Here is a 14,351-nt window from a genome sequence, read left to right on the forward strand (position 1 = left end):
ACTCAGCCTTTTATAGTTAGTCTGTTATGAATTGTAAGAACTGAAATTTCTTCTTAGACAAACATTCTGTGAAATGATGGACCCTTTATGGTCCATAAATGATTATTTTTTGGTGTGTCTGCCTCACTTAAGCAATAGGTAAGTGTAAATTATTAAGAGAGATTTTTGACATTAATTAACCTGTGTGCCACTGCTTTCCTGGGCAATTTTAGTGACTAAAAATATGTGAAAAAATAGCTTTGGTAGGTATGATGGGAATTCTCTTTGATGATCAGTTGTTCTTTTGCAGTTATTCTATATTGGTGTTTCATTTAGTATTTTTAAGATTTGTCTGCATTGATGCACATGATTTTGTGCAATAACTCCTGTGTAGTATTTTATTAAAAGAAATAAACCTATTTTCCTACTAGGTTGTTGACACTTTTTCACTATTACAGATGAAGTGTGTTCATTCTCTTAAGGGCTTTAAAAGTTTACCAGGAGGGCCGAAATCGGTTTGGCTCAATGGATAGAGCGTCGGCTTGGGAACTGAAGGGTCCCAGGTTCGATTCTGGTCAAGGGCATGTACCTTGGTTGGGGACATATCCCCAGTAGGGGGTGTGCAAGAGGCAGTTGATTGATGACTCTCTCTCATCGATGTTTCTAACTCTGTGTCTCCCTTCCTCTCTGTACAAAATCAATAAAATATATATTAAAAAAATAAAGTTTACCAGGAGGATCAACCATTATTTTCTCTAATCTATAATAATAAAAACATAATATGCTAATTAGACTGAATAGCCAAATGACCTTCTGGGCGTCATTCTGGACATCTTTCTAGATGACCTTCCGGATGAAACTGTGGTGGTGGAAGCTGAGGCAGAGGCAGCCACAGTGGTGGGTGGGGGCCAAGGCAGAGGCGATTAGGGGTGATCAGGCAGGCAGGAAAGTGGTTAGGGGTGATCAAGCAGGCAGGTGAGCAGTTAGGGTCAATCAAGTGGGTAGGCAGAGTGGTTAGGGATGATCAGATAGGCAGGCAGAGGCAGTTAGGGATTATCAGGCAGGCAGAGTAGTTAAGGTGATCAGGCAGGTGGTTAAGGCAATCAGGCAGGCAGGCAGAGGCAGTTAGGGGTGGTCAGGCAGGTAGGCGAGTGGTTAGGGGCAATCAGACAGGCAGACAGAGGGGTTTGGGCGATCAGGCAAGGAGGCAGGCGAGCAGTTAGGAGCCAGTGGTCCCAGATTGTGAGAGGGATGTCTGCCTGTTTAAACTGACAGTCGGATATCCCCCAACGAGTCCTGGATTGGAAATGGTGCTGAGGGACCTTCCCTATCATGCACAAATTTCATGCACTGGGCCTCTAATAAAAATACCCCTCCTCTGTTTTCCTTAACAGTTCATGTAGAATTTGTGTTATCTTTTTTCCTTAAACATTTGGTGGAATTCCTCAGTGAAATATCTGGACATAGAGCTTTTTATGGGTAGGTGACTAATTACTAAACTCAATTTCTCTAATAGAGGGATATCAAGATTTTCTGTGTATTCTTGTGTCATATTTGCTAATTTGTATCTCAAGGAATTTTTCAATATTATCTTATTTATTGGCATAAAGTTTTCTTAATAATCTGTAGTTACCCCTTTCTTGTCCGTAGGATTTGTAGTGATGCTTCCTTTTCATTCCAGATATTGGTAATTTATATCTATGTCTCTCTTTTATTTTTCCTTCTCTGAGGTTGATCAATGTTATTGATCATTTCAAAGAACTAGATTTTGGTAACAGTCACTTAAATTTTGTTTATATTCTATTTTATTGATTCCTGCTCTTTTATCATTATTATTATTATTATCTTGCTTGTAGTTATTTGGACAGATAAGTGTATAAGGACAGTGCCCAGACCTTTACATTTAGAGGGAAAACTAGATAGAAGTCTTTCATATTGTGGTAGGTATTCATTATCATCTGCTTCTACAGTGTTTTCCTCTGGCTTGCTGTTAGGTTGTATACCAATTGCTTGTAAAGTCTCTCCCCCAAGACTATCAGATCTTTGAGAAAAAAAGTCTTGTGTATTCTGATATTGTGCTCATAGAGCCAGGCAGGCTTTTTATTCAGTGTGATAAAACAAATGACAAAAACACATACATATATACTGAAAACTAGTTAGAAAAATTGTTTCTCAGATGGGTATGGATGGGGTTATGAAATTGCTTTATGTTCATACCAGCATTGGGCAAATAGGTTTGCTTTTGCCATTTATGAATAGGAGAACACTTGTAAAATTCTTTGAAATCTCTTCCTTTATGCTATTCAGAAAAACACATTTGTGGGAATTGGCCCGTTCTGTTTATTTACAATCAGATTTACTTTTGAATACTTGTTTTGTTAACTAAAAGAATGTATGTCTCTATAAGCAATCCTTTTACATATCTATTTTAACCTATTTTCCCCTTTCCTTTAAGCTATTTCCGTGAGAGAAGAAATGGTGCTACCTCAACTGGAAAATCTGTGACACAGCACAGTGAGTCTTAGCATTTCAAGTCTCTGTAAATCATTAGCACTCGTTTGATGGATTTAAATGTGTTTAAATCATGATGGAGAAGGCAGCCCACCTGGAGAACAGGGACTAATGGGAATACTCCCTGTTAGGGTTCATACACTTCAGACACCTTTAAAAGTGAGTGAATGAGAGACAGTAATAGACACACAGACACCTGGAAATTTGCACATGGTGATGTAAAAAGATTTTTTTAAATACAGGCTTCATTTATCCTTAGCCACAGTTGAAGGCATTTAACTGAATTAAGTGGTTTCTGACAGTTTGAGTTACAGAGCATAGATTATGGAAAGTAATTTTTGCCATGGTAACAGGAAAGGGCTGACATCGCTCTGGTGGATTGATCATTGACAAGGGCTTTTCTTTCTTTCTGAAAAGTCTGTTTTCACAAGTTCAGGAGCATTCAACAATAAGATGGCAAACAAATACTTGCTACCGAGCTGTTAAAAATCATTTTGCCCTATCAGAAAATAAAAGTGTTGAGAATTCTTTCTTGTAGATTGGTGCAATTCAAAGATGGTAGCAGTTCTTTTGAAATGATTTATTTACAGATGTATTTGTATCTATGGAATCAGAAGGATTATATTAAGTGGATTCTGGTATTTTGAGTCCTATAACATCTAGTTGTTCTGCTAGTGAATTTTTAATAATTACTTATTGAAAGTTATAATAGAATTAAGATTAATTTTCTGCTGTTAATACCATTCTCTTATTTAGGCCTGGTGCATGAAAATTTGTGCATTTGGGATGGGTCTCTTAGCCCGGCCTTCACCCTCTTCCAATCCAGGGTTCCTCGGGGGATATCCATCTGCTGGTGTAGGCCTGCTCCCTGGGGGATCGGGCCTAAGCTGGCAGTCATACATCCCTCTGGCAGCCCTGTTGGACATCCTTAACTCCGCTGAGGAGGCGGGAGAGGCTCCTGCCATTGCTGCTGCTCTTGCAGCTGTCATCCCTGCTGATGGCTGAGCGGAGCTCCCCTGTGGGAGCACACTGACCGCCATGGAGCACCTTCTGCATTGAGCATCTTCCCCCTGGTGGTCAGTGTGTGTCATAGCAACTGGTCGTTCCTGTTTGTTCCACAGTTAGGGTCAATTTGCATATTACCCTTTTATTATATAGGATTAACATTAAAAATGGCATCATACTGTGGGAAGGGACTGTGGGTAGATGTTGAAGAGGTATGGAGGGAAACAATGATGGGAAAAATAAAATAAAGAAAAAAAGGTCACCATGACAATTTATGTTGTGTACAGTAGGAAATGTACTTGGTTATATTAATGTAGATCTTAGAGGTTAGCAAGGACAGATAAATCTGACACACCACACTTTAAGAAATAGTAAATTTTTACTATTGTACAAGTGAGGGGTACAGATAGTAAGTGCTACATCATGAAGTCCATTTGATGTAGACTATATTGAGTGAGTTTATTTATTTGGGGTGAGTTTATTTGGGGGTAAGAATTATGAGCATAATTTTGGACTCTAAAAATAAAACTTAAGTTGTGATACTGCTTTAAGATAAACACATGCCTTTTAAAAAAGCAATAATTCCCATTATTTACATCTTTTCATTTTCATCTTATAATTTCTCCAAAAGATTCAAATGAGGAGAATTCATCTTCCATCTTTCCTTATGGAGAGACCTTTCTCTTCCAGAGACTAGAAACTGCCAAGGTTTGTTCCATTCATTTTAATTTTTTTCATATTATTTACTCTTCTGTTTATATTTGCTGCTTCATTTTCCTATATGCTGTTTGAAGACTGTTAGGTTGAAGAATGAAATTTTCAGTCAGTAAAATTTTATTCTGTAAAATCATGATAAAATTTTATCTTTAAATATGTATTACAGAAACAAATTTTCAGTTTGATTTCAAAAATAAGGGTTAGTATGTGTTCAAACTTTTGTGCAAGAGAAGTTACTTTAAAAAAGAAAAAAAATCATAAAAAGCAAAAGCAAACAACCGCTCCCCACCCTTCCCGCTTGTGATTTGCATTATACCCACATACAGACTTCTGGTTAGTTACATATCTTAATTATTCCATTTTAGTCTTTTCTCTTCAGTATCTATGCTCTTTGCTACTTTATTTCTTGGTCATGATAAAAAAAGAAGTGAGAAGACAAAAAATATTGGGAAAGTAAAAGTAACTAAATTTTACTCTTGGTTAGCATATTCTAGTTTTTTTTTCTTCTTCTTGAAATGATGAGTTTCTAATAATTGAAATTTGTTCTTGAAAAAGACATCCAAAGGCTACTGTTTAACGTAGTCTTCCTAACTAGATTGTTTTTACTGAAAATTGATCTAAGTAATTAGATATTTGGTTTATAAAATTAAACCCAGATAGTGTGAATCTTTCTAGAATATTGAAACCCTAAAAAAACTGTATGTATTTTTTTTAATAGAAAAAGTCTATAAGGAATGAATTTTGGGCCCATGAAGAAACACTAAAAGGAAAAGCAGCAACTGAAAGAAACTCCTTTTTTGTCAAATCAAGGTATGAAGTCATGACTAATGATGATGAATTCTTTTAAATTAAATGTTACACAATGTTGACTTCTTGCTCATATTATGTTTCTAAGAAAATAGTTTACATTGGTAAGTTCAAATCTTTTTTGATATTGTTTTCCCATTAATTTTTAGAGAGTGGAAGGGAGGGAGGAGAGAGAGAGAAACATCGTTATGAGAGAGACATCTATTGGTTGCCTTCTGCCCCTGCTCTGACTGGGGCCAAGGATCGAACCTGTAACCCAGATACATGCCCTTCTCCAGGCACTGATCCTTAGAACCCATTTGTGCATGGCCCAGTGCTCTAGTCAGTGAGCCACACCACTTAGCACATCAAATCTTTTTTTTTTTTTTTTTAAATGTGTCAATAGCAGAACTCACTTTAATAATTCAATTTAGAGTCTGTAAATAAAGTGTGTTCTGTGACAGATTACTTTGGTTTTCCTCTAATTTGAAACCACTCTCCCTTTTCCAATGTGGCAAATTTGTGATGACTCTGATTGCAGTTTAAGGATTAGAAGAAGTTAGTTAATATGAAGTGGAAAGGAGCAGTGCAAAAAACTCTATGTAAGTTTTCACAAATGTAACTTAGTACCTTTTTATTAGAAGTTCAGATTGACATTATCCACTCATTTAGATCACACATGGAATTAATCAGAATTTCTAAAGCTCCAACATAAATTTTATTTTTCAGCTCTATTTGGACTTGGTATACTGGTTCATTACTTAACATTTGTTTTATCTTCTATTTTATCCTTCTTTTTCTGAAGGCTAACACTGTTGTGGGTTTCCCTTCTATACGTTGAAACTAAACGTAAGGAAAATATTATACTAAAACGTAAGGAAGATACTAAAATACTAGTTAGCAAGCACTTGATATGACCCTCTTATAATGCATAAAGTGAAGGGGCCAGGCTAAGTCATTCTTTAAGGAAGTACTGATTTTTAGAACACTGTGTCCAGAAGACATTGAACCCCTAAACATATGTTTTATTGATTAGAAAAAACCACCTTTATGGGTTATGGGTTTCATTATACACAAATTATTCAGTGACTCTGTTTTGTCATTCCTGAAATGTATAGCAATATGCTTAGCTATTATGAATGTGTTCCAGTAAATATTAGATGCTACACAGTCCTGACCTTTCTCATTTTCTAGCCAGCAGTGCGGTCTGCTTCTTCCTCATTAGTGTTGCAGAACAATACGAAAGCTCTCCTCAGTCAGCAGCACTCCCTGTCCTATTACATGGTAATGGAACATGGGGTCCTGGGAGTGGAGAGTCACAGAAGAGGCAACGAGTTTAGAAGAAAGATCTCCAAAAACATAAGTTAGTCATTCATGTTGTCCAGGGACCAGATGTGGGCACTCAATGGTGCTGGTGCAGATGTTTACATTGTGTTGCAAAGAATACAGCCAGTCTCCATCCTTACCACCTGTACCCAACCCCCCAAATAAACAGATAGGATTAAATGATCCACAAGAAAAAAAAATATACTACTTCTAGTAGTGTTCAAATAGGTCTTAGGATAATGAAAGATTTGTATTTAATTTTCTTGGAAGAATTTAAAAAATTATCAGGTGGATTAATTGAATGCTAAGATTTTCCTGGTTTTAAACTCCTGCAATGGGTTGTTGATAAATGTAAAAAAATAACCGATGGCTTAAATGACATAAGCACTTTGGAATGTTTACACTATTCTTTTCCCTTTAGCATATATGATAACAGGAAGGAGAATGTAAGTGAAGACAAAGTGGAGGATATTTGGATACCTCGAGAGGACAAAAACAATTTTCCGACTGGCTGTGCTGCAGATTCAGAATATTCAACAGTAGAAGAATGCTTTCAGAGTTTAAAAAGAAAAAATTCAAAGGCATCTAAAACCAGGACTCAGAAAGTATTGAACTTGGACCCTGTTAATAGGCACAGTTATCCCTTAAGCTCAACAAGTGGAAATGCTGATTCATCAGCCCTTTCCTCAAGTCCAATATCTCCTTATGCCTGCTTTTATGGATCGTCTGCAAGGAAGGTTAAATCGGGATGGCTAGACAAGCTCTCTCCTCAAGGGTATGTACTTATTTTAATAAGTAGCATATTTTCAAAAATTCAAGTTTATCCACTTTTAAACCTGCTAGGTTTCTACTGGCCCCCTCCTTCACCCCTCCTCACCATGCATACAGGTAGTTTTTCTGGACTTTCAACATGCTTCTGCAAATGCTATTGTTTAGACTTAAGAGAAGCCTGTGGAATGTGCTAAATTGAATGAGGGGTTAAGATGCTGAAAAGCAGATTAAAACTGGAAGTTACAATTTCACCTCTAGAAAGTTAGTTTCTAACTTTGCACCAAAATTTACTATTGTGTCCTAATTTGTAGCAAAAAAAAGCAACACAGATTGAGTTAGTGTTACTCAGGCCACACTTTGGCTTTTGCACATTTCATAACAGTGTTCTGTTTTGGGAATACAAGGCTTGTTGTAGTTAAGAGAAAACACGTCATGGTTAGATTTTGGGCTTCACTGTTATTGATATACTAGAGGCCTGGTGCACGAAATTTGTGCATGGGGAGAGGGTGTCCCTCAGCCCAGCTTGCACCCTCTCCAATCCGGAACCTCTTGGGGGATGTCTGACTGCCAGTTATCCCTCTTGTAATCTGGAACCACTGGCTCCTAACCACTTGCCTGCCTACCGGTTTGATCACTGCCGAACTTCTTCCCTGCCGGCCTCATGGCCCCCAACTGTCCTCCCCTGCTGGTCTGATCGCCCCTAACTGCCTCTGCCTTGGCCCCCACCACTGTGGCTTTGTCCAGAAGGTAAGTCAGACGGCAGGAAGATGTCCGGTCTCCCAGTCTAATTAGCATATCACCCTTTTATTAGTATAGATTGTTTTGTTTTTCGTATGTTGCACAGAAGGTCAGTGTCTCTTGAATATTATACTTTCAAAACAGACTTGTCCTTTCTGTTTACGAAGAAACTTCTGTCCCTTAAGCATTTTATAGTAAGCATTTAGAGAAATCTTTGGGGAGGGATTATGTTTTAATTAGAATGGCTCTCTGGCATCTTGATTTTGGATGTCTTTTTGCAATATTTATTTGAAATGTTCCTCATGAATCATTAAGTTATTTTTGGATTATACCTCTCCTGTTTAGGTAATGAATGTGGTGGATCTCCACAATGTGCAGGTTTTCTCTGTTGTTCCCATTCTCTGTCCCCCACAAATGTTCCTCATTTCCAGAAGACCTTGGTTTGACCTGGAGTAAATTTTATTAGCAAATAATTACCAGAAGAATTATCAGTTGCTCAGTGGGAGCAGGTGTGGCATGTTTTAAGAAAGCCAAAAGACTCCCCAACACTTTCATGGCTTTTAATTATATGGTTAACATTTCATATGATTGCATCCTTTTAACAAATGAGATGCTGAAAAAACCAAAGCCAAAGTACTTGTTGTACCAAATGCTTTGTCTCTCTTCTTCCTGATTACATTAGTATGATAGAGTAGTCAGCTGTCTCTATTTTTCATCAGTCATCAGTGTTATTGGTAAATAGCAAACGTATGAGTCAGCACTGGTGGGATGAAAACAGTGAGCTCACATGTTCTCAGATCTTTCATTTCTGTAACATGAAGTGTTCAGGGAGATCCGAGTGGGCTTTCAGAAATCACCGGAAGGTTTGCAGACTCTGGGTACAGAGCCCTCAGCAGCCATGGTTTCTTGCATACTCTCTGGTGGCACCTTGCTCTTTACAGGGTTGGCATGTTTATGCTCCAGGCACAGTGAGAAAACATTACCATTACTGGCCGCCCGAGGGTCAGGTGGAACATTTCTCCCCTCTCTTTGTCAGAACTCTGGCTTTTCATTCTTTCTCTTCTGAGTCAGCCTAAGGTTAGATGCTGTCAGTTTTCTAGATTTATCTCTCTCCATTTCAGGAGAAATAATTGAGTTTTCTGGCTTAAACTGTGTTCTCCCAAATACCAGGAGGAGTGGACATAGGCAAGTAAACAAAGCAGCTTGTTATATCACCAAGACATTAAAAAAAAAAAAATGTCTGCATGATTATATAGCCACAACTGGAAAGAAACAGTGTGTAGCTGACCAAGAAGCATGTATTAGACCAGAAGTAGAATTTTCCCTTTTCCTAATTAGACCCTGGCCATTAGGAGGGTGTTTAAGACGCTCATGAGTTAGACAGTGGATACCTGCCCATTCCTTATGCAGAGGTTCCCAAGCTGTGCTTAACTCATGGTCACATGTTGCTTTGGTGCAGGTGGCACTGATTTTGATGACATTCTGAATTCCAAGAGAGAAGTTATTAGCAAACTTTTTTTCTGTAAATGGTCAAATAATACATATTTTAATCTTTATAGTCACGTGATCTTTATGGGATATCAGCAACTCATCAGTTGCTGTGGGAAAGCAGCTATAGAGAAGATGGAAGCCAATGAAACTTCATTTATAAACACAGATAATGCGCCAGATTTGGCCTGTGAGCTATAGAGGCACAAAATAGATTAGATGGTTGGCTAAAATCTTATATCATCTTCTTCCATCTCCCCTGGGTCCCAAACAGAAAATTATAACCTGATACATCACAAAATAGAGAAACCCCTTTCTAGTGTTCTGCAAAACTAGAATAAGAAGCAGGATCCCCCTCATGGACCTTCGCACTTGTTCCTTCTTCCTGGAATGCTCTTACCCGGAGAGTAATAGGGCTTGCACCCTACCCCCCTTAAGTGCTTGCTGTAATGTCTGTCTCCTTTGCTTTGAGGCCCTGAGCACCAAATTTAAAGTTATCACTGCCCCTCCCTTACCACCCCATTACTCCCTTAGTTACTGTAGTTTTCTCTGTGTGACTCTATACTAGATGACTTACTTATTTCATACTTGTTCCCTGGGGACAGCATCTAGATTGGCTTTTGTTTACTGCGGTATCCTTAGCAAACCACAATGTGGCATGTGATATATTCTTTAATATTTATTGTTGACAGAATCAGTAAAAACAAAACAAAAAACTAGCATTAGACATTATTGTTTCTCTACATTTTTCTAGGAATTTTGTATACCTGAACCCCTAACACTGTTGAAAATCTGCAGGTGCCATTGATGGTGTTGGTGTACATTTCCAGAGCAGTGGCCTCTCAGTGTTCTCCTTCTACTTCTGTTTGCTCCCTGGAGACACTTACATGTGTTGTCGAAACACAGTTTAAAAATAAATAGCCACACTCGGTTATCCTTCTCCAGATATTGTTTGAAACTGTTCTCAGTCATGAGTGACATTAAACAAAATAAATTCATAATCTGGATTTAATTCACATGGTTGAGTATCTATTTGCTTTTGAAATGGAAATGCCAGTTCTGAATTAATGAACAGTATTTAAAAAAACAAAACAAAACAACAAAACACACCGCCAAATTTTTAGTATTAAAATAATTCTGTAACATTATGCAACTGAAGAAACACAGCCCGACTGGCCTGGCTCGGTGGTTGAGCATCAACTTATGAACCAAAAGGTCATGGTTTGATTCCCGGTCAGGGCATGTGCCCAGGTTGCAGCTCTACCCCCAGTGTGAGGTGTACCTGGGGTGGGAGGTTGATTGATGATCCTGCTTCTTATTCTAGTTGGTGTTTCTGTCTCTCTCTCTTACTCTCCTTTCCTCTCTGAAATCAATAAAAAATGTATATATTCTAAAAGAAATACTGAAACATTTCTAGTTGAGCTTAAATTTAAAAATATTTAACATTTGAATGATACTATATAATAAAAGGCTAATGCGCAAATTGACCAAATGGCAGAACGATCAGTCGCTATAAAGTGCACTGAGCAGCAGAGGACAGACACTCAAAGCAGGAGCTGCCCCCTGGTGGTCAGTGCGCTTCGTCAGGGCGAGTGCCTCTCAGCCAGAAGCCAGGCTCACAGCTGGTGAGCGCAGCAGTGCTGAGCAGTCAGTGGGACATCCCCCCAAAACTCCCGGACTGCAAGAAGTGCAGGCTGGGCTGAGGGCTGGATTTTGTGCTCCAGGCCTCTAGTCTAATTATAATGTAATTAATACTATTGGTTTACAAACTTTTATGGAAGAAACTTGATAGAAGGTTGAACTTGAGTCTGTTATTACAACTAGGGCAAGCAGATGAAAAACTTAATAAATGGAACCTGTTTTAAAATACTGAGGATATAAAACAAATATGCCCCATAAGCCTTTTCTAGCTGTAATTAATAAGCTCAAGCATTTCAGCAAATCTGAAAAGATGCAAAAATGAACAATTGAATATAATTTATTCTAGCATTTTCCAAATATGTAATTCAGAGGAAGAATCCTGTGAGCTCTGTAAAGAAAAGGACGTGGTGTAATGTCTGTACCCTTTATGGGAGATGCACATATCGAAATAGCCAAGAATGTCTGCAATAAGGAGACTCTTTTGTCTTTAGTTTGCTGTTTTCTACTGATGTTTGTGTGCTCAGCATAATACACTGAACATATTTATAAAAAACTAAAGTATATCTCCAGGAACTCATAGTTTACTTGGTAAGTTTTTTTTGGGACTTCCTTACTTAGCTAAATTCTCTTTTAAAAAAAAAAAAATATTAATTTTTGAATCATGGAGAAGCATTGTATGGTTATGAAAATCTGAGCAGCAGAAGCTGAATTTGTGAAGCTCATTTAGCAATTTGAATGTGCATTAGCTTAAGAATGCAAAGGTAAGTGAGATGTGTGCAGTCCTTTTGTGTGTCTTTCATTTAGGCAATTAAATATAAAACAGAAAAGCAGAGTGTACTAATAATGATACAGACAGGTCAGGGCCATAGAGTACAGAATTGTGGGGTTACAAAGGGATTGCTGAGAAAACATTTCTTCCAAGACCTTGGCCGGAGGAGTAGCAGTTCAGTTGGTCTTTGGAAAATGGACACATTTTGAACTGGCATTTTCAGACTAAATACTTTCTGGCTAGAAGGAGGAGAGGAAGGTCACTGACTTGGGGTGATACCTGGGTCTGCAGTATGTGAGATGGTTAGCAGGGGTAAGCTCGGGTTATTTATGGGAGATGCAAGGTTGAGCACTCGGAAGAATAGGGAGAGACTGCCAGTGACTTGCATGTTCTGGTTGAACAGAGGATTAGGGCAAAGCCAATGGCCAAATACCAAGACAAGGCCAAAGCCCACACAGTGGCTAGGCGTCAGATCACCCAGAAGCCAGTGGCTCATGTTAAATATAGGGGTTCTAGAATTCCTGATACTTTGATATTGGACTTCCTGGGCCAAAATGCTGATAAAATACAGCTTTTTCATTTCTGGGAAGTTTCTTTAGTTGTACTTTTGAACCTACTTTTGTGTTTTGTTATCCTATATTTAATATGGAAAGCAGTTTTTTACTGTTGACTGTTCTTTTTATAGTATGCTGTTATTGTTCCATGAATACAATGTATTCTCTGAATATCTCTGAGGATATTAATATTTTTCTTTGAGTTTTCTTCTCCAGTTGAGTCTGTTTCTTTTTCTGGGAGGGAGAGGTTCATTCTCATCTTTTACCTTAGAAATGTTTTCCTCAAATGTTTTGGGTTGTTCCTTTTTAAAGTGAGATATTACAAAGCTGATTGGAACAGCCTGTGATGGAGTATGGCTGTCAGTTTTTTATGAGATGATGCTCCTAGATCTTTACTAACATGTTCCCTTGGAGATTCCTCATGCCAGATCTTTTAAATGAATTCCCTTCTTGAGGGTGATAAAACGATAAACAAACTTTTTTGTAACTTAATAGGGAAAGTGGACTTTGAGTATAAATATTTATGACACAAACTTTCATTAATTTTTTTAAATATATTTTATTAATTTTTACAGAGAGGAAGGGAGAGAGAGATAGAGAGCTAGAAATGTCAATGAGAGAGAAACATCGACCAGCTGCCTCTTGCACACCCCCCACCGGGGATGTGCCCACATCCAATGTACATGCCCTTGACTGGAATCGAACCTGGGACCTTTCAGTCCGCAGACTGACGCTCTACCACTGAGCCAAACCGGTTTTGGCTAGTTTTGTTTTTTATTTTTATTTATCGGAGTGACATCTACACTAATAAAAGATAAATATGCAAATTGACTGTACCTTCTTGGAGCCCACCAGCCAAACAGGAGTGGGTATGCAAATTAACCCAACAAAGATGGGTTAATTTGCATAAGCAGGTGCTGAGCGGTCAGGGGCAGGTTGATGCAGGTGGTCCACACAGCCCCAATAGCTCCAGGCCTCTGGGTAGCGTGGGGAGGTAGGAAGGAGGAAAGGTGGCTGTGGGCCAGAGCAAAGACAGAAAGGCGGCTCCAGGCCGGAGCGAAGGTGGTGCTGGCAGCCAGGGACAGGAAGGCCCATTCTTGCACAAATCTTCATATGGACAATTGTATGATACATCGTCCGTAAATTACATTGTGTGTTTACAACCAAAGTCAAACCTCCTTCTGCCACCATATATTTGACCCCTTTTACCCTTTACTCCTCCCCAACTCCCTTCCCTCCAGTAAACAGCATACTGTTATCTGTGTCTGAGTGTTTGTTTGTTTGTCTTGGTCCATTTTTTGCTTTCAGTTTTGTATCCTGCATGTGAGTGAGATCATATGGTTCTTGAATTTTTCTGCCTGGCTTATTTTGCTTAGCATGATATTCGGCTATTTCCATGCCATGGCCACCGTGAAGAATGCTGAGATTCTGCTATTCTTAATACTGTCCCCTGCCTTCAGCCCTGCCTTAGTCTCCCTGTGCAGAGCCCTGGGTGATCTTCCACATTGAAGAAACTACCTGTCTGTTGAGGAAGGACAGTTTTCCAGCCCTGCACAGTGAGGGAGGGATACTGGGATGCAGTGAGAAGGGCACACGCCTCTTTAAATTGCCTTTCAACCAATGCTTTTACCCTCAGCACCCCATTGCCCTTCATAGTCACTTCCACAAGTGTCTCCACCTCCCGAGATTTTTCTGAGATTTTGTGGGTAAATTGGTTTTCCTCTTGCTGTGATCAGTCGCAGGCTTAGCAGCCAGCTCTCTGAAGCCTCTAAGGCAGTTCCTGTCCTTGCTTCTGCTTTCCCAATTTCTAAATATTGCCGCTATCATCTACTCTGGTCAGTGTTGGTTTGTAGGTATTTATTTTTATTTGTTTTTTTTTATTGTTTGAAGTTTTCGGAGAAGTAGATTAAACAAGCTTTTAAGTGATCATCTTAATTAGAAACTGGTAAATGTTAGGTTTAAAAAAAAAGGAAATAGAGGATGATGCCATAAAATAAAGAAGTGTGAATCTTTTAACATAGCTTTTCATGCCATATCATGTAAACACTAAGTTCTTTGTAAATATT

The 14,351-nt window shown here is 38.6% G+C and overlaps 1 protein-coding gene across 10 annotated transcripts in view; it reads left to right on the plus strand.

The window, feature by feature from the left end:
- The window catches only part of ARAP2 (ArfGAP with RhoGAP domain, ankyrin repeat and PH domain 2), a 156,132-nt gene that overhangs the window by 21,440 nt on the left and 120,341 nt on the right, over window positions 1-14,351 (plus strand). For all 10 annotated transcript variants that reach the window (XR_004984430.2, XR_004984429.2, XM_036418854.2 and 7 more), the window contains 4 exons: window positions 2,435-2,493; window positions 4,127-4,203; window positions 4,931-5,022; window positions 6,746-7,099. Coding sequence is in view for 8 of the 10 variants with exons in the window: in XM_036418854.2 (XP_036274747.1) it covers window positions 2,435-2,493; window positions 4,127-4,203; window positions 4,931-5,022; window positions 6,746-7,099 (582 nt within the window). In the remaining 2 variants the exon portion in view is untranslated. The remainder of the gene's footprint in view (window positions 1-2,434; window positions 2,494-4,126; window positions 4,204-4,930; window positions 5,023-6,745; window positions 7,100-14,351) is intronic.

Source organism: Pipistrellus kuhlii, unplaced genomic scaffold (assembly GCF_014108245.1).
Source record: "Pipistrellus kuhlii isolate mPipKuh1 unplaced genomic scaffold, mPipKuh1.p scaffold_m20_p_1, whole genome shotgun sequence".
Classification (NCBI taxonomy): Eukaryota; Metazoa; Chordata; class Mammalia; order Chiroptera; family Vespertilionidae; genus Pipistrellus; species Pipistrellus kuhlii.